Source organism: Pagrus major, chromosome 19 (assembly GCF_040436345.1).
Source record: "Pagrus major chromosome 19, Pma_NU_1.0".
Taxonomy (NCBI): Eukaryota; Metazoa; Chordata; class Actinopteri; order Spariformes; family Sparidae; genus Pagrus; species Pagrus major.
The window spans coordinates 19,185,228-19,209,225 of record NC_133233.1 but is presented as its reverse complement, the minus strand read 5'-3'; the positions used below and the strand labels follow the sequence as shown (position 1 = coordinate 19,209,225).

The 23,998-nt window shown below is 40.3% G+C and overlaps 2 protein-coding genes across 2 annotated transcripts in view; one reads left to right on the top strand and one right to left on the bottom strand.

Annotated features, from left to right (window-relative positions):
* Positions 1–831: 831 nt before the first annotated feature.
* On the bottom strand, positions 832–10,119 carry mettl4 (methyltransferase 4, N6-adenosine). The gene is made up of 8 exons (XM_073487856.1): positions 9,731–10,119; positions 8,860–8,925; positions 7,004–7,364; positions 6,621–6,690; positions 5,752–5,926; positions 5,546–5,655; positions 5,358–5,440; positions 832–1,147 (listed from the first exon to the last, which is right to left on the bottom strand). The coding sequence occupies exons 1-8, from the start codon at positions 9,959–9,961 to the stop codon at positions 948–950; spliced, it is 1,296 nt and encodes a 431-aa protein (XP_073343957.1). The 5' UTR covers positions 9,962–10,119; the 3' UTR covers positions 832–947.
* Positions 10,120–10,232: 113 nt separating this feature from the next.
* smchd1 (structural maintenance of chromosomes flexible hinge domain containing 1) overlaps positions 10,233–23,998 on the top strand; it is a 43,444-nt gene continuing 29,678 nt past the window's right edge. Inside the window, exons 1-20 of the mRNA XM_073487853.1 lie at positions 10,233–10,501; positions 14,188–14,263; positions 14,471–14,629; positions 14,726–14,808; positions 14,960–15,093; positions 15,216–15,330; positions 16,395–16,514; positions 16,612–16,778; positions 16,865–16,958; positions 17,065–17,275; positions 17,378–17,489; positions 17,999–18,179; positions 19,546–19,740; positions 19,831–19,944; positions 20,592–20,698; positions 21,694–21,776; positions 22,596–22,709; positions 23,347–23,421; positions 23,520–23,639; positions 23,734–23,878. Coding sequence (XP_073343954.1) covers positions 10,334–10,501; positions 14,188–14,263; positions 14,471–14,629; positions 14,726–14,808; positions 14,960–15,093; positions 15,216–15,330; positions 16,395–16,514; positions 16,612–16,778; positions 16,865–16,958; positions 17,065–17,275; positions 17,378–17,489; positions 17,999–18,179; positions 19,546–19,740; positions 19,831–19,944; positions 20,592–20,698; positions 21,694–21,776; positions 22,596–22,709; positions 23,347–23,421; positions 23,520–23,639; positions 23,734–23,878 — 2,573 coding nt within the window. The 5' untranslated portion in view covers positions 10,233–10,333. The remainder of the gene's footprint in view (positions 10,502–14,187; positions 14,264–14,470; positions 14,630–14,725; positions 14,809–14,959; positions 15,094–15,215; positions 15,331–16,394; positions 16,515–16,611; positions 16,779–16,864; positions 16,959–17,064; positions 17,276–17,377; positions 17,490–17,998; positions 18,180–19,545; positions 19,741–19,830; positions 19,945–20,591; positions 20,699–21,693; positions 21,777–22,595; positions 22,710–23,346; positions 23,422–23,519; positions 23,640–23,733; positions 23,879–23,998) is intronic.

Sequence of the window (23,998 nt, the reverse complement as noted above, 5' to 3'; positions counted from 1 at the left end):
TTTCTCTTTGAATATTGCACTGTAATGTTCCTCTACAGTGTATTACTCCATCTCTCATCCTAATTTTAGTCCGGGCAGATGAGGACAAATGGATATACAGACTGGTGTGCTGGAGAGAGAGACAGAGAGCATGACAAGGTAACGTGTAAATGATCCTGCTGGAGTCGCACGCCGGCTTCATTAGCTGGGATGTGTACTGAGCTGCGGTGGCCATAACTCATTCGCTATTCTATCTTAAAGACAGCCCTGCTCATCCCTGCCACACCACCTGTCCTCTCTCTGGAGACCACAGACTCATTAGAGAGGCACCACCCAACAGGAAAAGGTAGGTTAATAATGGGTCTATGCTGACGGTTAGAAGCGTGACACGGGAAATGAGGAAAATTCGCGGACAAATCATGTAAAGATAGAAGTGGGCGTCCTTGACAGTATAAAGGCAGAGTGCAGGATACAGCAGTGGATGTTCAAGTGAAACTTAAAACAAAATGTCTGTTAAAGGAAAGTTACAGGGAAACCAAATGCATTGAAAGTGAAACTATCTTTTTATAAAGGATTTGGAAACATTCTGAAATTCAGTTCAGAACAGCGGGTAAATATAGAAGCACTTTGATCATCCTTAAGACACATATTGTGCCAAAGATTACTCAAAAGATGAAGAAATAAAACCTGGAGAGTTGTTTATGTGATAGCTGCACAGAAATGCACTTTCATCTCTTGAAGTGCATCATCGGCCCTGTGATTCTCCACCTAAAAAATGCACCCCGACCCAAAAAAAGAAATCAAAGGTCCCACATGCACGAGAAGTACAGATCAAAAAGAACTGCTATAGAAATAGTTTGGTGTTGAATCTTTATTAAAAACGCACTAAAAACACTAATGTGACGAGTCATTGACGGTCAGTCATCAGTCCACAGTGGTGGGACAGTAACAGATTCTCCAGGTGAGCTTCACACAGGTGATGCTGCGGGTTTTTCAGTGGCCTCGCCTTCGGGAGCGTCTCCTAGATCATCAGAAGGCGTCAAAGTGAAGTAGCTCGTGTGCTGAAATTTGAGCACTTCGTTGCCCCAGCTGGTCCATCCTGGTTGAAGACTTCGGGCAAACAGCTCCAAGCACTTGGGTTCAGCCCCGACGTAGGGCTTCAACACGTCTATAGATGGACAGAAATGAGGATGAGGAATCTGTGGTTTCAATATGGATTAATATGCTGATTATGTTTCTGATTCATCAATTATTTGGTTTATAAGAATTGTGAAAGTTGTGAGAAATTGTGTGCACTTAGTTGCTAAATCTGTTCATGGGAATTTTTTTTTTTTTCAGCAGATATCTTAGAACAAGACTGAGCCAGCTAGGCAGTTTTGTGTTTATATCTGTGGTATTTATTCGGCTTGTTTATTCAAGTTGGCTAGCTGACTCAACAGGGACTAGAAATCTCTGTCAAGGGAATAGTCTTTAAATCCATTTTGATTTCATATAATACACACCTTCTCGTGTAATATTTTTTTTTAACAGTGACATCACAGTGCACTGACAGTACACTTTGACATCACAGCATGGTAAGCATCTAAATCACAGTTTCCATTTGGATTTCTCCATTTTCTTTTTCCTCATTTTATTATATTTCATATATTTATATTACACTTAGATTTTACTATATTTCTTCTTATCTGCTTTGATACTGTGTTGCCAGTCAGTTTGTGTTTTGTGTGAACAGTGTGGAAAAATGAATAAAAAAGTTGGGCACAGAAAAATGAACGTTTTAATCCACTGAAAGTCAGGTTGTAAGATGACTGCACTGCATCCATTCCTTATGGGGGCACTTTGCTTGTTACTCTTTAATAGGCTGAGGACAGCACTGGCAACTACCCAGCTCCTTCACACCACAGCACAGATTTTTCTGTGTGGAGGCTGGAAGTGACCTTGACTCTATAAGTGATGATATTCCAGGAGCAGCACACCTGACAGATACGTTTCACTTCCTCTGCCCCTGTGCTACTCTGTCTGCTCTGGTGCATGCTCAAACCACCCTGACACTCGCCTCAGCCAACACTGAGGCAGTTAATGAGCACAAAAGCTTGATCCCCGAACCGATCCAACCTGCACAATGTGGTGTCCTGCCTTTCCGTTTTCTCTTTCTTTGCACGTCAGAGAGTCACAGAGTGGAAAGGCCAAACATGCAGCGCTCCGACTAATTCAACCCCAACCGGTGACTCAGCTCTCAAAGTTGAACAGAGAATAAAGGAGCTAATTATCCTCTTAACTCTGGAATGGGACAAGGTATGAAACTTCTACCGAGAGAGGCCTGAGGCAAAGGAGGTTATTACTTTACTCTCTAGACAAGGAACATATTCAGCCTTAAATATTCTGCCTCAAAGGCTACTCATATTCTCTCAAGGGTTGATCACAAACTAATTATATTGCACAGGACTGCACTATTAGTTCAATTACAGTACAGTAACTAACCTCTCAGTGCTATTTTTCCAATAGAGTGTTGTCAATCACATGAATCAATGACGCAAGCAGAGCTCCACAGGCCCTATCTTAATCTACATGTATGTACTACTCAAGAAAAATTTCAGACGTTTCTACTATTACACTGATGCCTATAACACGCAATAACATATTATGTTTACATTTTTTTGCATAACAAACTCCATTGCTAGCAGAGGTAGAGTTGGTGGAGAACAAAACAGGGCAAAAAGAGGAGAAAATGTTGGACTAACACAAGTCTCCAAATGAAAGCTAATGTTGTGTTTCGTATCTAGTTACGCAGCTAGTCACGTGGTAAGCGTATCTACAATACGTGTCATATCACGTTCACTTTACGTGACTGAGCTTCTATACTGGGAGGTGAAGGGGATGGTGGTGGATTGAGGCGACATGGCTGCCGAACCATGTACCGCACTGCGTTTCAACATTTGTAAGCGTGACAACACTTGTTATTTTTAAGGAGATCGGGACAATTTCAAGCCGAGTTTGTGGTGAGAAAAAACTCATTGTTGACGAGAAGTCAAAAGTCCTAACCAACACTTTTTGTGCCTAAACCTAACCAAACCATAAGCACAGTTTTGTCACCACATAAAATGTTAAATTCAACCAAAACAAATGAATAAATGTAAAGTTTTGACATGGTGGTTTGCAGACACATAAATTCCCAACATTTATTCTGCTGTTTGGGTTGATACCGTTAAATCGCCCAACACGAGCCAATGTCGATGATTCAAACACTCCCCTAGAGGTCATGCTTCTGCTTACACCAAACTGGACCGAATGATTTCAACCATCTGACTTATTACAGGGTCAAAGTGACAAAGAGCTAAAAGAAAAACAACCAAACAAAACAAAAAGCAATCAGACTTCTTGCATCAGAGTTTGAAGACTGTGGAAAAACCACTACGAACAGCTTGATATTAATCTGAATAAAGTTTGAGGTATAAATCAGATGGCGAGTCAAGAAAGCTAAATATTGTTGCTGCCAATTAAACATACTGGCTCATAGTTCACTGTTACATATCCATTCCCCAATCAACAGTAATGCAACCCACACACTTGGCAGCGTGCCTCTTCCTGAGACGAATATTAGAAACAGCCATTTAACCACTAATTATAATACCAAGTTGGGAGGGGACTTCATAGTTGTAGGGGGCCCTAATTAATAAAAACCACACGTCTTGTCATTCAGAGAAGTGCAAACAGTTTTTTTCTGCAGCTTGACCATCTGGTGGGGATGTGTTGTATGATCTGTAAAGAAGTGTCCCTTATCTCTCCATGGCAACCACGAATGTCAGCGATAGGAGCCCCATGTGAGAGGGGAACAGAAGTGGGTCAGGGTTTCTCAGCGCTGCAGGCTCGAGGGTTGTGGCTTTACACCGCTGAGGCTGCCCACTGGCACCAGCAGACCTGACGTGCTCGGCATGAAGCGCAGCGGAGTTAGGGGGGATGATAGCTCGAGTCGAGCGTAAGAAAGTCTTTGGAAATACTTGAAATTTCTGGCAGTTGCGTAATCTATTGCAGGGGGGAACAAAAGACGTTCATCCTTCGAGCCCTGAGGTGTTAAATTATCCTCTCAAATAGTGAAATAAATGAACTGTTCTGCTTTAAGTGGCTTCTGTGCAAGAGTTGGGTCGAGCCCTTCCAATATTTCATGACAAGCTGCAATTTATTATTATTACACTCGTAGATTTGAGCCACACCCACTGCCAACAGAGCTTTCTCACCCCGAGTAGAAAAAGCAAGAAGGGGCGTAGCGCCTGTGCAACACAATTAGAGGCGCTGCTCATTCTGCCCATTTTGTAGTAGACATATTTATTTAAAATACAAAGAAAAAGAACCACAGATGAAGCCACCTTTCTCTTTACTATTAGTGCAACTTAGTCTCTATGTCTTGTGCATCTAAATAAAGATATTTTCTGCGTCGCAAGCCTTGAAAAACTGAAGCAACTGGAATAAACAAACCAAGTTTGCTTAAACCTGCTGAGGGGCTTTGAATCACACAAGCAGATTGAACACAATCTGTGTCCTGATCCACTTAATCTCTATGGTGTCGCAGCTCCACAGTGGCATCCTTATGATTTAAATCAATGTATTTTTAACAATATCCAGCCATTTCCATGTGGTGGAGGCTTTTCTGTGCCTCTGAAAGGGCACCGACAAACACTGGCTGCATTTTGCTCTCCATACTGCACAATAAATCGCATTCCCCTGAGAGGGAGGGCGATGACGTCAAGCCTCTCTTCTTTATAGTCCCTGCATATTCATTGTCATGGTTTTTTACGTTGATTCTAAGTAGCGAGAGTCGGTGTTAGGAGTCAAGGCCACACCACGATCTGTGCAGAGAGGACAAATTCGATCTAATCTGAGCAGCAGAAGTTCCTAATCCAACAAATCAGAGCTGTCGTCTGGTTATTATATATACAGTAAAGATGCTGCATGTTGTGTTTAAGCAGTTTTTTCACTTCCAACATGGACATCTGCAAACACTGGCAGCATTCTCAAAAGAAAATGTCAACTTTTTGTAGTGGAAAAGCAAGTTAGACGCTGCAAAAGTGTACAAAAAATAAATTTCTACTTATATAGCATTAAAAAAATCAGTAAGTTATTACTTTAAAGTGTTAAATTCTCCTACAAAACACATTTCAGTCACAATTTTGCTTGAAATGTAACATGGAATTAAATGTAAATGGTACATTTTATATATGACAGCCATGCAAACATAGATAACTGACTCACACCTTTGCAGGCTGTGGTAGGATTTAGAGCTTATCATCAAAGTTGTGTAGCGAGATAACAATCACTGGTGTTGCAGCATTGCCCTCTGGTGGTGTACAAAAACCCATAACAGCACAGTACTTAATAATTACCTGAGAGTGAAGGCTTCTGGGAGTGGAGAGCTGATGGGACACTGACAATCAGACGCTGATCCTCGACAGGAACCTCTGAAGTGCTGAAAGTGGTTAAAAAAGAATTAATTATCTGTATTTATTCCATTTTAGGGTTAAAGAATAAAGAGTATGAAAACAGGCACACAGAGAAGTCAAGCATTTTACACCTTGTGGAGTTATCCGCCGCAGAAGAACGATACCGGCCCAGCACCAGCACTTCATACGGCTTCTTATGATCTGAATCCAGCGGAAACACAAACTGTCCACATGAGGTGACCTGAGGGAAAAGAGCGCGCACGTAAAACATCTACATTCACACCAAATGGGTCAGATATCCATGACTGACAGCTGTATTGATTGAAAGTTTACGTACCTTGACCCAGAACCATTCAGCCACAACTTCTACTCCCCAGTGTGGATACAGCTCGTCACGGACGAAACGCAGGTGGCTCGGGCGGTTTGTCACCCAGGTGACCACTAAACAGTTTGGAGACGCCAGCAGAGGTATGGGGAGCCGTTTCAGCTGTGTTGAGGGCAAAGAACTGTATCTTCATTTGGGAAAACAGATGAAAAAAGATATGATTTGTAAATACAACCACTATTATCCTTCTCCATTTCAGTACAATTCCTAAAAAGTCACGATACTGTACTCATAAATGCATTATTGAACCACTAGTATGATTATTTCTACACATGTACATTTGTTCACGTTTGCAAATATGTTCTAAGGAAGTGGTTCCCAATCTGGGGAACCAATTCAGTGATTCCCAAGATATTCAGGGGTGTCACCAGATGATTATGATTTTCTCTAGAGCCACCATGAGGTTGACATCTTTGGTTCAATGTGAATAATCTTGACGCCTATAGGATGGATTGCTATTCTGTTTGGAACAAATATTAAAAGGACCTAACAAGATACATCCTAATTTCTTTGGCAATTTCTGGACCTTTCCTCTAGCGCCTCCTGTAGGTTAGTTTAGTGAAATATTTCAAAATCTACTTGATGGAGTAGCGCGATATTTTGCAGACATTCGATGAAACCAGCAGGTTTGCGGATGAGCGTTTTGAAGCCTCGGGTTTGGCATTATGACCGTCGCCATCTTGGTTTTTTGGAGCCAGAATTGACCATATTTGGACGAGGGAGCGCAGCTGGCGAGGACATCCTGATTGGATCTGACTGAGAACCCGAGGACATCTTCCCTTCTGCTTCACACCTTCTGAAATGCTTGCATGCCAAATTACCTGCGACTTCTCTTCACAGACTTGTTTTCCCATGGTGGATCCATAACTATTAAGTCAAACGTCCTTCCATCTGTGTGAGAAACAGGCAGCTTTAGGAAACACTGTCAAGCTCTCAGACAGCTACCAGGCTCTCTCACTTGAAAAACACACTGACTCATACCAGAAGCATTTATGACAATGATAAATGAAGGGAGGGGTGATCATAATTATGCCACAGTGACCAACAGTTTTATACTTTTATCTTCATGCAGTAGAAGTTACCACAATAATGCAGTGGCTACAATAATTATAAGGCATTTTCACAAATCTGTTCCATATGACCTGAATATATTCTTTTCTTCAGTTAGATGCATATTACTTTTGGGTTCAAACATTGTACTCACAGTGAACTAGAGGTTGTATTCTTGTGAAATCAGAGAGCAGGAAGCCTGTGTCTGGAGGTATAACATATTCCTCTCCCATCAGTGTAACCACTGTAGCCCAGTCCGTCCTGTTCTCTGTAACCCGTGAGAACAAGTCAACGTGTGATGTACAGCCATCTTCAGCAACAAGTAGCTGAACCCACTCCTCCTGCTCCTCATCGTCCACAAGAGGGAGCTCTTTAGCCATTTCACACAGAGCGGCAAGGCTGCACTCCTGGGAGGGAAGAGGCTCTGCCACCGCGTCTGTCACTCCACTCAGATATCCGAGAGAGCGGGCAGAGTCCACCAAAGACTTGGTTCCCTCCTGGATCACAGACCTGATCTGCATCAGTAAACAATACAGAGATTATTCAGTCTTGGTGATGTGCTAAACACAAAGTATGAGGATAGAGGAGACTGTAACTGAAATGCGTAAAAATAAAATGTATAATCAGTGGTTAAAAGTAACTAAGTACATTTACTCAAGTACTTTATTGATTTTTCTTCTCCTTTATACTTCCACTACAATTCAGAGGCAAATACTGTACTCTACATTTAATTTGACAGTTTTGAGTTACACGTTACTTTGCAGATTCAGATTGCTCTACCAACCAACCAACACATACATTTATTAGGTATTACTGAATATTGTCATTTTTCATTAAGCTCTTCTTAAAGAAGGAGGTACAAATCCAGAAGAGGATTAGGGCCACTTTAAAAAGAAGAGTTGAGTTCTGACTTTTTCTTTTCACAATTTTGACTTTAAACTCTAAATTCTGATTCTGATTCTGATTTTTTCTAAATTTAAAGTCAGAACCAGTCATCAAGCTTGAGAGACTTGCAAATAAAAAAAGGCGATGAGGTTCTTCAGTCCAAGCAAGGTCCTCCTCTTTTAGAAAGATGAGGCAGTGGCGTGTGCGTCAATCTTTAAATTGTCACTTAGCTGATCCAATCTGTTTGAGGGTATTTTCCTGTTTGTGCTAGGTAGTGACCATCTGACAATACATATTCTGTGTGGGGCCTATTATCCTGTTTTATTTGCGCATGTCTCAACATGCCCAGGCCACAAAGCTCTGGAGGAGGTAGCTACCAAATGTTGTGATGGACCAACTTGCCAAATTCTTATGACACAAGCCATCCTCCCTTTTCCCACGGTACACTTCTCTGTCTACTAATTGCTCTTGGCTCTCTTAATTCTGGAGATATCACATGCCATCTGTTATATCATATACACATTCATATTTGAGTCAACTGAGGCAACATCTGTGGATGGCAATGCTTAATTAGTGGTTACATTCGGATAAAACTATCACAGCAGGCAAGTTTTGGTGCTGTAACAAAGCTGATTTCCCATGGTCAAACTCTGCGAACTCAGCTGATCTCCCTGCAGCCTGCCTCTTGTCTACTGTATCCTGTCAGTTAGCAGCAGAGAGGTCACTCTGACTTTGCTCAGAAAACATGTCCCGACAAGACCTGACAGTGCGGGCAGAGTCTACGTCTGAGATGTAATGATTAACTATTTATTAACTAATTCTACCCCAGTTACTAATCTTACCTAAGTATATTTTGGTGCTTATCTTAACTGAAATGCTGTACTTCAACAATTTGGCATTGCATTCTAGTATCAAAATGGATGTATCAGAATCAGAGTATTTTTATTTCATGCGCTCCTTTTCCTTGTCCAGCCCTGGTGCCTACATTACCCAGAAAACAACTCAACCACTGTTCAGCTGGAGATTCGGAGATTGAACAGTTGTGTAATACCAACACAAATCTCTTTCAACACGATATGACACATGCCCCTAAAACTTAACAGTAGAGAATGAGATTCAGCCTACCTTCACATGGAAGGCCTGCGAGTCAACCTCGCCCTGGTTCAGTTCACTGTGTCTTCGTTTCCTTTTCTGAAAGTCAAATTGATATTGAGTGATGCACAAGAAAAGAGCAATACATTCAGTTATCACACACAAACAAAATGTGTTTTGCCTTCCACCATGGTGTCATGCTTACAATTTCAGCATCACATATATGACTTTTTTCTGCTTTCTTTGTCAGATATGATAGTAAACAAAAGATTTGGGGGTTTAAACTGATTGTCATCAGACATGATGTGTCCTGTCTGTGTTCACTTTATGTTTTCAGTTTAGTTTTTTTAGTCTGCCAGACTTGACTCGACACAACCTGTGACTTGACTTGCCCAAGAATAAATGACTTGGGACTTGCTTGAGACTTGAACTAAATTACTTGAGTCACATGTCTGGGCTTTGGAAACTTAGAAGTATCATTTTCCACTATTTTCTCGCTTCTTATAGACAAAACGATCAATCGAGATAATAATTAATCAATAGTTGAATTAAACACTAATGAAAAAAACATTTTATTGAATATAAAATGCATCAATGTCTCTTTTTCTAGTGTTTAGAAATGTGTGTCTTTAAAATGAGTGAGGAACATATAATCCACAACCTACTGGGATGCTCTGCAATCTGAAAACTACACATTTTAAGATGAGAACTGATTTTTTGTTCAGTGAAGTAGCTCAGAAAATCATACGATAACTCATTTGCATTAAAGAAGTATACTACATATGACATTGCACAGACAGCAGTGATTTTCAGATGCCTTAATACAGCTCTGGGACCAGCAGGTGTCCCTCTAAAGTCACTTTTGTGAGCCCCTGGCTGCAGCATTTACAGCAGCTTTTATTACCTTTGGTGGTTTGTCTGTTTTCTGCAACATATCCGTGTTTCCTCCATCAGTTGCAGCACTCTTATTCACACTGTTGTGGCTTTTTAAAATATAAAAGTACTGCCTTTTGAAACAACACTTGACACGTGACTTGTGATTATCCTTGAATCGGATGCAACTCGAGTAGCCCTGATCGATGAGCGAGCACGCATCCAAAACCCAGCCTTGGCTGTTCTGCACCACCACGGACATTACGAAAATGGTGTCTTAGCTGCGATTAAAGCGAGCAAGTGTTGAATCCATAACTGGATGCTGTCCGTCCCATGTCCCGCCCAATTGCACGAACGAATCTAAGCAGCTGGATTTCACTGAAAACGATACCGAAAGCTGAAAACGTTCAAAACTCAGCGGCGCGTTTGTTTGTGTTTTTCGCGGAAGTAGATGACGTCGGACTTTGGTCCCTAACGACGTTCCGTAGAAACATTGCGCGTGAGTGAGCCCCTAGTGAGTGTGCACATAGCAACACACAGGATGGCGCACACGCCCCGAGGCAGGGCTCACAGCAGCGATACTCGTATTTAAGTTAGCTAACGTTAGCTAAGTTACACATAAAGAGTTGGGAAGATGCTTAATTCGGGCGGGCAGCGTTTGTCCGCATCTTTTCAGTGGGAGGAGAGAGTCGACAAGCGGGTCTGTGTTTATGACTGCCGCTTCGAGAATAAGGAGGCTGTGTGCAAAATGTTGGATATCAGCGGCTTCGACTTCAACGACTTCGTTAACGCGCTGCAACAGGTACCGTTAATTAGCTCGGTTCACTTCACTGTGAGGTGACAGGTTGTCGACAGGTGTGGTCCAAGTGTTTTAGCACACTTTAAGTTCAGTTTTACAAACTTCTGCTCGTCTTGAATTTGTATATATGGGCTCAAGTTGAACCTTAGTTCAAAGTATCTGATATTAAATGTGCTTCAGTATCAAAATTAAAAGTAAAGCAGGCATTTGTTTACATGTATGTATACTGAATCATTTTCTTTAACTCTGTTTCCAATTTGCAAAATAAATACATTTGCTTCTTTGGCCCTGATGCAGCATGTAATCTGCAAAAACTTCTACTACATCATATCTATTTGGTGACTTTGCTTACAAGTTACTTTGCAGATTACATGCTGCATCAGGGCCAAAGTAACTTGTAACTAAAGTTACCAAATAAATATAGTGTAACCAAGCAACTTGTTGAGAGGGGCCAACCTAAGGTCTGACATATTTATTTGGTAACTTTAGTTACAAGTTACTTTGGCCCTGATGCAGCATGTAATCTGCAAAGTAACTTGTAACCAAAGTTACCAAATAGATATGGTGTAGTGAAGTAACTTGTTGAGAGGGGCCAACCTAAGGTCTGACATATTGGACCTGTACATATTTGTTTCAGTGCTCTCAGAAGCGTGCAGGTATATTAATGACATATACTCGTGTGCCAGTTTATTAGGTACACCTCACTACAACAAATCATAGTTGTAGGACTGTTGCATGACCCTGTTATCATTATTTCTCTGACAGAAGTTACAGTGATGGTCAGATTTTTTTTTCTTTTGTTATACTGTCAATAAAACTAACCTGAAAGAACTGATAAGATGAACATTATAACCCTCATGAAGGTAGGATTTCCTTCTGCGTTGTTCTGTCAAACAGCACTAGTGTTTGCTATGACTACCTAAGTAACTGGCAACTAGGTGTAGGTGTGTTATGCTTCTTTTATGAGTATCAAGGAAATGAAACCAGCAAGATAAAGGGATTAAATTCAGATACAAATCATGCAGCCAACGTGAAAACAACGTGATGTGATGGATGAGTAGAAGTCTCTAACTACTTCTCAGGAGGGGAAAAGAGGCACTTGCTTGGTAGGCAAAGAAATGCCAGAATTTCACCCTGGATGACTAGAAAAAAGGTCCTTTTTACTGATGAATACAAGTTTGAGATTTATGGCAGTAACAGAAGGGTGCATGTAAGGAAACACTTGAAAACAGAAAAAAATCTAGTTGAGAAGCAGTTGAATTCCTGTCTTGTTTTTGAGGTTGTGTGGTGTCATGGTGAAAAGCCGACCAGTGCCTTTTGATATGTGGCTTTTCTTGAAAGCAGACTTTACATCTAAGTGCAAAACGAAGGCAGCTGGACTTGCTCAAGGTTCTTGAAGATGTATCAGAAAGGCCTCTTTAAGGGCCACTATGTAGTTTTGGAGAGGAAATTCAAACTCAGAATTGTAATATTTCCAATGTTAATGCGGTAATAATACGAACTCAGAAATATGTATTTGTTCCATAACTGGATAACCAAGCTGTTCTCAGAGGAAAATAAGGTCCAGAACACTGATGGAAGCTAGAAAGGTGGCAGGGTCCGCCACATATAAACAAAGTAAAACAGTAATCAGTTGTGTTGTCCTTTAAGGTCAGTTTATTTATTCAGTTTATTCAGTCTTGAAAACAAATAGTTTGTTTATTTAGTTTGTTTAGGCACAAAAAAAATCAGTCAACGAGGATGTTTTCTCTTCTGATGAAAGTTTCCTCCCCAAAACTACATAGTGCACCTTTAAGTTCTAAGGGACTGGAAATTTGTCCTTTGTGGGTTTATTGAGAGTCGTTGAGATCTCTGTGGGTACTTAATCCCCTGATATTCATGTGAGTCATGATGGTTATATGGGTCAAAGTGTCCTTGGGAGCACAATAGCCAAGTCAGCCTTTGTAAGGGACTTTTGGCTTATTTTTCTGTTGCTTACAAATATTGGTAAACAGTCAGTTAGTGAACTATGTGAGAGGGGGTTGCTTCTTCTGGGCTCGTTTCCATGCACCTGGTTGCTTGTTTTTCTTGCAAGATCTGGCAATGCTGCTGGTGAGCGATCCCAGGACTGCATTGTAAACAGCTGATGGGGTGTCGTAGACCACCTCCTCTGTTTAGTAATGGTCGTTCCAGTTTGACATACATGGCTTCTTCCACTCTGGCTGCTGGCTCTCCTGCACATTCGTTGCTGCACTGAAGTGACGACTTTTGCTGCTTGTGCTTTGATGTTTTGTCTTCAGGGTGGACAAAACAGCCTCAGTGTTTTGCTGCGGATACAGACTGTACAGGGTTTGCCCTCTATCTGGAAGCCATCTGAATGCCCATATGAAGGCACTTTTGGCTTGAATTTAAAGAAAGACTTGCTATATTCATTTGCATAAACTCATCATTTGCCTGATACTTTCTCTTCCTGCTTTTAAAGACTGCTCCCCTCTGTTTCCTCTTTTGCAATAGCTGTAAGTAGTTTACAACAGTAGCCCAGGTTGTGTCTGTGATTAAATCCAGCAATCAATTTATCAATGGTAAATGAACATGTCAAAACACTTGTCACATTCACCCATTCAGATGCTTCATACACTGATGGTAGAGGCTGCTGTCGTGTAACGAAAATCTCAAAAATCACCAGGAGTCTTCAAAGCGGAGTGAACTAGAGTTTTATTTTTGCAACAGCAAAACCCGAGATCACATACACAGACAATGTCTATGAGGAATGACCTAACATTGAGCATAAAGTGTCTTCCTTTTATACCCAAAGACTGGGGGTGGGCTATGTGGTCTCATCCAATCCTTGCTCTCCCATCAGGTATACCCCTTTGCCTGACACCAGTATCTCCTTGGGGTATTCGCTATTTAAGATATGTGCCCTCAGAATAGAAATGTGTCTTCAGAATACACCATTAGGTTTCAGTAACTCTGACCTTAGTAAGTTTCCTTCTTGATACATCACATTATGTTCGATTACTCTTTTTACTGCATTTTAAAAATAAATAGAAGTGTTGTATATTTGGTTACATGATTCCACTCTTGTGTCTGGCTACATCACATCCATAAGGCTTACAATACAGTAAGTTCAATTGATAAGTGCACATTCAATCAGCTGGTGTGGAATAACAAAAAATACATTTCAACCACTTATCATGATTCCTTCACATTTGTATTTAGCAAATACAACAATCATTATTAGTAACTACTTATTTTAATTTTACTCTACGCTGCCATGCAAGGTGCCAACCTGCTCATCAGCAATTTGGGGTTTAGTATCTTGTTCAGGGATACTTCGACATGCAGCTGGGGGAGCCGGGGATTCAAACTAGTGACCTTCCAGTTGCTGGACGACCCGCTCTACCTCATGAGCTACAGCCACCCAATGAACAGATTAGTTGTTTTGTCCATAAATTGTAAAAAGAAAAATTACATCAACAAATTGTTCAATCAACAGAACAAAACCCCAGGACATTCAGTATACAGCGTTATAAAGCAGCAAATCCTCACTTTGGAGAATCTGAGGAGGGCTGGCAAATAACTGAAACCATTTATAAGAATCAATACTGTCGCCAATTACTTTTCTGATGACCGACTTATCAATTAATAGACTGATTGTTTCAGCTCTAATAATAAGTGACACTCACATTCAACCATTTTTGTTACAGGAATTTGCAATCGACCGACAGGAACCATTTGTGTTGGTCACGACGGACAGAACAGTCCTTGATTTTGACAAATTTGGTGAGTAGTTAAGTTAAAAAACTGCACAAATACATGTTAAACTTTGGTTAATTTGTCGTGTAAATGTCAACACCTGTAACCCAACTTTTTCAGACATTGTTTGGAATTCGCTGTGATATTGTCCATTTTTAAATGTTGATACTTACATCAGGTTACACAGGATGGATAAAATACATGTTTTTCCATTTTTTTTTTTTTTTACTGTAGAGGAGCTTCAGGATGAAAGCACCCTGCACTTGTTGCAAAATGAGGATCAAGCTCCGTCAGTGGCAACGAAGGAGCGCATCAAGTTTACGCCTCATTATGATACTATGGTCAAGAGCGGCCAGTATGAGTACTATGCTAGTCAGGGCCAGAACCCATTGCGTAAGTGCTTCCATGATCATAGTAGTATACTGAGCTGGGAAGAGACGCTAAGCTGCACATGATTACACATAACTGCCTTTTTTCCTATTTCTACAGCGTATACACTTGCTGAGCTGATCGACAACTCTCTTTCGGCCACAGCTAAAAACACTGGAATGAGAACAATAGAGATGAGGATGGTTGGTTCTGCAGCTGCATATCATTAATAACCAAATATTTACCTTTCACAAACTGGTTTTACTTATATGTCATGTCCAGAAAGAGCTCAAGCAGTTTGTGCTTTTATTTATTGAAGTCTGTCATAGTGATTTTCTTTGTTCTGTTTTCCAGATATTTGATGAAACTATTGGGAAACCTGCAGTGATTGTTTTAGATAATGGGTGCGGGATGACCTCTGCGCAGCTCAAAAACTGGGCAGTCTTCAGACTGTCTAAATTTAACAGAGAAAACAGCAAATTTGCAAGGTTGGTGCACTTCACTTTCTTTACTTTATAGCTTTACATTAGTTGTGATTGTCCAAGTAATATTTTCGATATGTTATCTTTTAGTTTAATTGCACAAAATGTTGTTTTTTTCTTCACTACAGTGAACAAGAGGGGTATGTTCGGCCTGATCCGGTCCCTCGTAGTCTCAACAGTGATATATCCTACTTTGGAGTTGGAGGAAAACAGGCGATTTTCTATGTCGGACACTCAGTCAGGGTAAGTCTTCAGTGCAGACATGAGCAGGATTCGTCAGTTGTGGTTTGCTACATTCAAAATTTGTCCTTCCTCTCAGGCTTGTAGCTTCTTCTTGGGTGCGTCAGAAAGATTTGGCACCTGGTCACACGTGTTCATAGAATCATGACCGCACCCTACAGATTGTTATTAACTTGGGACTACACACCCACTCTTTAAAGGTTGACAGCAAAATAAGAAGATACAGATGGACTCTGCAGATCCAGACACGGCCACATACTTCTAGTGGGTCATAATGGATGATTGAGAGGGATTACTTTTGTAATTGAGGAAAAGCATACGTATTCTGCCTATAAAGGGACAGTTCACCCAAAATCAAATCACATTTTTTGAATCTTGGCTGTTTTGCTCTTTATCCATCTAGATTGTTTTGGTGTGAGTTGCAGAGTTCTGAAGATATCGGGCATAAAGATGTCTTCTCTCTCCAAAGTGCCAAAAAAATACATTTGAAAAACTCAACAGCAATGTCTCTCTCCAGAAATCATGACCAGGTTACTCAAGATAATCCACAGGCCATGTTTTGGGCAGTTTCATCTAGAAACTATTTTCTTTTCACCAAACTACAACCGCCAACTGTTTCACTGCGCAAAACGATGCGTGCATCTAATCAGGCTCTGCTTGTGACAGCACAGGTACTAAACATTAATGGCGTCCTCCTCAGCTGAGCCGTAATGTTAGCTAGCTTAGTTAGTTTAATAAGCTGGCCTCTCATCCATGAGGAGATTCATGCTTCCTTCTTCTGTTTAGTGAAACAATTGGTGTGTGTAGTTCAGTAAAGAGAAAATAGTTCCTACATGAAACTGCTCACAAAAAGGTCTTACAATCGTAATCTACTGGAAATGTGCATGTGCTTGTATCCGATTCGCCAACGCAACAGCTTGCGGATGATGTCAGATTGTGTTGAGCAAAGCAGCCAAGTTCAATAATTTATTTCTTTATTTTTTCCAGAGGTCTTTGCACCTCTTACATTGGCTTATTTAAATACACAAGGAAATAATAACCATAGAGTTGTTTCCTTTCTTAATTAGATGATCAGTAAACCGGCTGGCTCCCCAAATGTCCATGAGCTGATTCTGTCAGAAGAGGAGTTTAAGAGAAAAGAGAGGAACAAAGAGGAGGTTTACAACGGGATAATCACAAACAGAATGGTAAATGCTCCATTTGAAAAGAGTTTAATTTAATTACTCAATTTTCCCATAACTCTATCCACTATCATCTGTGTGATGTTTCATCCTCCTCCTGCAGCCCGGTAACTCCTCACATGTAAAAAATGATGATGAGCGCTTCCTCCACGCCCTCATCGCTGAGGAATCTGGAAAGGAGAGCTTCACAGCCGTGGTCATCACAGAAATCCGCCCTGATCATATCACCTTTCTGAAAAAAGATTTCAAAGTGTGGACCAGACAGCTTGCGTGAGTTCATTCACCCAGTCTGCCCAGTATGTGCTCCATCATTAATTTCATGTATAAAAAGGAAATATTTTTTGTCTCTATTTCAGCCACATCTATCATTATTACATTCATGGAGTCAATGGAAATGACATGAGCAGCAGCTCTACAAACTCAGATGATCTCCCTAAAATTGAAATTCAGGTGAGGCTGCTGGCCTTAAAAGGTTTGATTGTTCGTAGGAGTGACTTCTACTTAATACAGTCTACTTTAGCTATTTTTTTTCCTTTGACCTTTCTCTTTTAATTAGATCACTTTGCGGGAGAAGCTGCCCAGATGTCCCCGTGTGATCAATATAAGGGAAGTGGAGGACGACATGCAGACTCTGTATATAAATACTGCTGCAGACACATTTGAGTTTAAGGCTGAACAAGATGGTGGCACAGTGGAGGGAACCATTCGGTATCATCCTTTCCTCTATTACAAGGAGACTTACCCTAAAGACCCCAGTGCTGTTCAAGGTATTTACTCACTAAAATACTGAATAGTTTATTTAATGACATATCACATCTTAGGATGAAAAGAGTGGATTTTATTTTTTGTTCTTTGTTTTTCTGCCTCAGGTTTTGATGATGATGATAATGAGTCTGGAGCGCTGAGTCGGGCAAGAGAGAGAAGGCCAATATTTGAGTGTTTCTGGAATGGCCGGCTCATACCAAACACCAAAGTGTCAGAGTAAGTACATTTTTTTCTCTTTAATTTGAACCTTTATCCCAATGACCAGAGCAGATATAAGGTTCTATGCCTGCACTAGAGCCTATGACCGACAGTGAGGGACCGTGTAGGCAAGTGACCCACTCTCTCTTCTTTCTCCTCTCTCCTGAGCCACTTACACACCACCCTCCAGATGATTGAAACATCGTGGCCAGTGAGATTTCAAAACCAGCAATTTATAGTTTATATCAGTTTTAAACTTGGAAATTATTCAAGGGGTTTTTTGAGGTCACAAAATGACATTTTGTTTGCAAGGTGCCTGAATATTTCCTTAGCAAAAAGGGTGTAGTGTTCATTTTCAGTGATATTGTTATCTAGTTTGAGTTTGGGCCATGTAAGATTATATGATGTCGACCCACTGTGTTTTCCAGCTGATGGGGGCGGTCACAGTTCATCTGCAGGCTTATATGTGCATTTAGAGATGTAGGCGAGAAAAATAACTATGTATTTGTGCTGTCCATTTGTTAAAGGTTTAGTTGGTGCACTTGGAATAAAGACTCAAAGTTGCCTGAGGAGTGTTACAGTCGGCTTTCAGGAGTGCTTTTCACTGATGACAGATTCCAGGTCAGCAACAACAAGCTCACCTTCATGGACCTGGAGCAGAGACTGAAGCAGAAGGAAACTATGTTCACACGCGTTGTCAATGGACAGGTGGTCATTTACAAACTTTTTTTTGATGAGTAGTACAAATCACAGACCCACATTTAAAGAGTTTTCCTTTGTAGCCCCTGAATTAGATGTGGATATACGTACATGTTGAAGATTGACATTACATAAAAAGTTGCTGATTTTTAATTGTTGTGGATTTCTATTATTGGATTGTCCACAGGGTAAGGACAGTTCTGCAGTTATCTCCCACCCTGATCAAGGAACCTAACAATAGCAAAAGCCAGACGACAGGAAAGGTTCACTAACTGTTTGTGGTACACTCTAGAGTCCATAAATAAGCCTATCAGTGATTTTCTGTGTGTGTTGAATTTCCTCAGTGAGAACGAGTGTAACAGGGAGAAAAGGTCAGCCAGAGAGTGCAAGTCTGCCACTATCTTCTTCCCCAAACAAGGTGCTTAAACAGGATGAGAGAAACACTTCAGCAGCACGTGTTGTTGGACTAGTTGGATGATTAAAGCTGTATTATGCAACAATTTTGATATTTGCATTGGAAAATGATAATCTGATCTTGAATGTGAATATTTTCTGGTTTCTTTAGGGATTATGTCTGTTGAGTCCCAAGGGACCAGGAATGGGCCAAATGAGTCTTGGCACAAGTTCTTTATGCGCTCCTGCTTTTATGCTGAATGGTCTCTACCTATTCCTTAAAAATCTGCCCCTGAGGGCCAATTCTTATGGTAGATGACATCGCCTAGTCTATGGCCCTTCTCATTTATTGACCTTTCTAGTAGACCAACACCATTAGCTTCGTACATTAGCCAATAGTATCTTTTCTAAAAAGTATAAAAGGTGTGGTTAGTATATGATTAAACTCTCGCCCCCCGAAGGAGTGCACTGTAAGTTCTTGTGGCTAGTGCGATTAATCACAGCCCCCACACTGTATAAATATATAGTTTTACACAACATTTCCGCTTAATGTTTCTTTTAGCAAAAATGTGCTGTCAGTGTGCTTGGGAGTGCTTGGTTGAACCGCTTGTGCAGTGAGAGAAAAAATGCGTTACATTGTTTTTGATTGACATTAGCAATCGTTAGGGTTGACTACACAAACAACAACAAGCTTACAACAAGCAGGGTGATAAAAAACATAACACTCATCAGTGACATTCAGTGTCTGGACTATTTGACATTTGAGGATGTTATCTTGCGAAACACGATTGACAATTTTATCCATTTTTTAGACCCAACAAGTCAGTGATTAATTAAGGAAATATTGACAATTTGTTGAGTGAAAGTAATCAGTTGTTGCAGCCCTAAGCCAGCTGTATGCAGATTTAGTCCAGAGGTTTTAATTTAAGAATTAGGAAGAACCTCAAAACATTGCTTAACTTCTTTATTTTCATGTCCACAGAAACAAAGAGGTATTGAGAAGGAGTTTAAGCAGTGGCTACAAAGCTGCCACGATAAGTGGGACAAGCAAATCCAGTTCTTGGGCTACAAGGGGACCATAACACGGACAGATGTGTCTACAAAAAAAATGCAGCATCCCTGGGGGACATTCTCCTCCATCGAATGGGACGGGAAAATATACAGAGCAGGCCAACTTGTAAGCATCTTTTTATTTTTCTGTATGCAGACCAGTATATTTGTAAAAATTCCATATTCGTTACTGATGCAGACATACTTCTTCATACAGGTGAAGTCTGTGAAAACGCTGCCAATTGTGTATGGTACGGTGGTTCAGTTTTTGCTGTTTGGAAGTTACAAAGGAGATGTCTTTGCCACAGGAGGAGAGGTTGAAGTGGCTCTGGTATGTCTGATTCAGGAGTTTACTCACATGTCAATACTTTCTGTCTCTTAATCTTGCAGTCTGTATTTTACGCCACTTTTTGGTTCAATAAAGGCAGAACAGTCAAATAATCATCTTAGGAGGGAAAATGAAGGTAAATGTTTGAATTTTTGAAAGCCGTATTACCCAGAAGTCTTGTAATGAAGCATTTCTTCAGAAAACTACTCATTTTAAAACCTAAACAAGGTGGCTTGGAGTGGAAAAAAATATAGTCATGCTAGCTTTAAAATCACAGGAAACCTGATGTGGAACTGCTTTTTCTTCCGTATCTATATGTTGGAATACATGTGATATAATCAACCTAGAGAGGTTCAATAAAGGGTATCAATAACCTGAATATTAATACACAGATTCACTCACTAAAAGGACAATTATTTTTATTTATTTTTTAACACATTCACTTTGTCATTAAGCATTTTAAAATTTAAAAAGTTTTACTCGAATATGAAAAAGTTAATTGTTTTTTTTATCATAGAAATTACATAAATGTTGTCTGTTACAGCATTTTAAGACAATAAGACGAAATATGAACACCCTTTGGTCTCGGTTGGTCTTTTTTGAGCTTACTTGTATTTAGCATGAAATCTATAAACAAATGTGTTCCGCAGGAACCCCGAGCCTTTTACGACAAGACCAAGACCATGCTCATTTCCAAGATTGACCAGTCTGCCACTGATGAAGTCATCAAGAAACACATCGACAGTGATGCCGCCAGGTGAGCGACCAGTAAGGGGAAATGCTGTCGTGGTGCTAGTGTCGTATCTTCAGTGGTGATGCAGTCGAAGATGTTTGAAGAAAAACTCCGCCGACACTGTCTTAGTTGTATAACAAATTTATTACAATAAGTTCAGTATCGTAAACAAGTAATACGTTACTTGGAGAGTCTCCAGCCGAATGATGAAACTCCGACGACAATATGCAGACAGCTCCTTATATACCGAGCTTGTTTTGGTCAAAAACCTGTTTATAACATATGGTTCATGTTAAGAGAGGGACAGAAAAATAGGAGAGGCTCCTCAGTTTGGGTGTCTCCACATATTGCTCTCGACCTCTGACCTAGGGTCTCCATGCCTCTGCTGATCTAAAACCTGGTATATATTAACTTGACAGCAGCACCATCATGTCAATATTCTGGTACCCCTAACCAAATATCCTCCAAGTCAGGAAGGCACAAACAGCAACTAACATTCCAATATATTCTCCTAATACATACCATTTGTATAAATATGCTGCATCAAACAGCAGACACCTCACTAGCATCTAATCTGGACTTTACAATACATTAATGACACAAAGCAGCAGCGCCATATACACCCCAACACAGCACAATCTTCTCCAATATCATAGTTTCTTAGTTTCTTAGATGTGGTTCAGTGGTCAAGAATGTGTTGTCAGTTGGAAGTTTCACTTGACTTTCTGTGTGCAAGCACCCATGACACAAACATCAGTTCAAAAAATAAACATTTGCATGGGAGTTATTCACACGATAAATGTAACTAGTTCAATGGTTGGATCAGTTAAAAAAGACAGCGTCTTCACAAACCTCTGCTGCTAATATTGGAAGGTAAAAGAGCCCCAGCGTTATATTTGCATTGCAGGAAACCAAAGAATGCAGTGTGAATAATAAAAGACAGTGTGTAATTCATTCTGACGTGGTTGTCAATTCTTGTTTCACGGAGGACAAATTTGCATTTTATTTGTTTATTCCAGACTTCCGGATCAACTGAAAGTAGACTGGCCTGAAGGTATCCCCTGGCCACAGAATGCTGTTCGTCCAGCTGGGTCTCCGTTAGGTAAAATATTGCATTGTTTGCACACCACTTATTCACATATTATTGTCGTGGCAACTGTAAATCAGACACTTGTCTCGTGCACTGAAAAAAGGCAGTCTCTTCTCATCTTTTATAATAACCCAAAACGATACAACTGTAGCACAATCATAAGATTGCATATGACCTCACCCAAAGCACCATTCCAGTCATTTCAACATCCGCCTCATGATACACACAAGACTTCTTATACACTTCAGCCATTGTTGTGTGTCATACATTAACCCATTTTCAGAACACATATAGAGAGGAGGCTTCACAAACCCCCTTCAGGATGACTCCTTAACTAAGTTCCTTATGTTAATTCTCCCAACATATTATACAATGTATATTTAGGTGCTGTATCATCGGCCACTGGACTTGTTTGATTTCTTGAAGATGTTTCACCTCTCATCCAAGAGGCTTCTTCAGTTCTAACTAACTGGAGAGGAGTTGGCAGGCTTTTAAACTCTGTGTGAGAGGTGAAACATCTTTACCATGACCTGGATGACTGAGAACCTTCATCAACAAATATTATACAATGTACAATACAAGAATACATCTAGTCATTCCTTGCAACCACATGATTGTCATAAGACAGAACTGATGTCTGAAGCCAACAGACACAAGATTTCACTTTACATACATACTAATGTTGCATCTACAAATGTTAGGTTTCATATGTAAGAATAACATATCAAAATAATAAGGGACATTAGAGAGTTTCCCACACACTACCATCAGTGTTCATTAAAACATGACAATATTAAATGTTTTTGTGTTTTCGCTTTCACAAAATCGCAGGCCCAATCAAAATCGAAATTCTAAACAAGAAAGAAAGGTCATTATCCATGATGCCGTCAGTGGGCCAGGGAACAGGGAGAAAGCTGGCTATCCAGCTCAACGTCGTCCGGCACGGTAAGAGAAAAGGAACACACTTCAAAAACAAATGTGTTGCTACTTAATTTTGCAGCTCTGCTTTGCTCTAGCTAAGTTCTCCAACTTCTTGGTATGGAGTTGGTTGGTTGGTTTTTTAATCAGTTTCAAACTGTCAGCTGGTCGAAATGGCAGTTTAGCCTTGAGGGTGCATCCGTAATTTTACAGCGGTGACTGTATGACACAAACTTAAAGTTAAAATTAGCCTATTGTTGAACTGACAACTTCATTGCTTTCCCTCTACTTTGCTCACATACACAGCCTCTCTCTCGCTTGTTCAACCAGACACTCATTTGTCACGCACACACCTTTTGTTTTTGCCATGCCATCAATACTAAAAATGCCCCTGAATCAAGTAACTCACTATCAGAATGCTCATTCATATTTTGAGGGGCTACAGATTATATCCAGCTATATAAAGCCTGAAAAGCCAACAGTTAAAGCAGAAGTACATAGAGTTGTTATAAAAGAGATGATTCCCTGTCTTGTCTAGTCACACTGGTGAGAACTGGAAGGTTTCCAGAACCTTGGTACACGTTTCAACTCATCTAGTAGCGAATCTTTGGTCTGAACAGGCCTTCTAATGTTGTTGTAAACTATAATTGCTTTTCATTTTTAGGTGTTAAAGGAGATCAAGTGGTCTTGTCTTTCGTTGCCCAACATTCAAAGTGGGGATTCTGGTTCAAAAAATTTGGTACATTCCTTTTTATTTGTCAACTTTTTGGATGCCCTGAGTTTGTTCGCTGAAAAATAACAAAAAACATCATTTTTGCAAACCTCTCCTCTTGACAGAAAATCTAACCGACCTGGGGAAGTATACCCTGTCTCTGAACACAGTGATAAGTGAAAGTAATGCTACCGTCTTTGGAGGTAGACCGCTTCCAAGCTACAAACTCAACTTCACCATCAAAGGTGAGGATTATTTATCATATTATATGTCATATTTATCATCCTTTCTGAATGCCCTAATCACATCACACACTTGTACTGTTTTTATTTCTATCAGAGGGTGATGCTGAGAGATTCCTCACCGGTCCAGTGAGCTCCCCCCTTTTTGTGGGAGTGCCGTTCGACATTCCTCTGCTGGTAAAAGATGGTTATGACCACCCAGCCGTGCCTCCTCCTGATCTCAAACCTCTACTCAAATGCAGGTTGGTTCCTCTATTCTATTTTTCAAAAATCTACTGTAGCATTTTATGAGCTGTATTTATATACTTGGTTTAATTAATTGTTTTATTTTTGTATCTATTAATGTTTTACATCTTTCATGT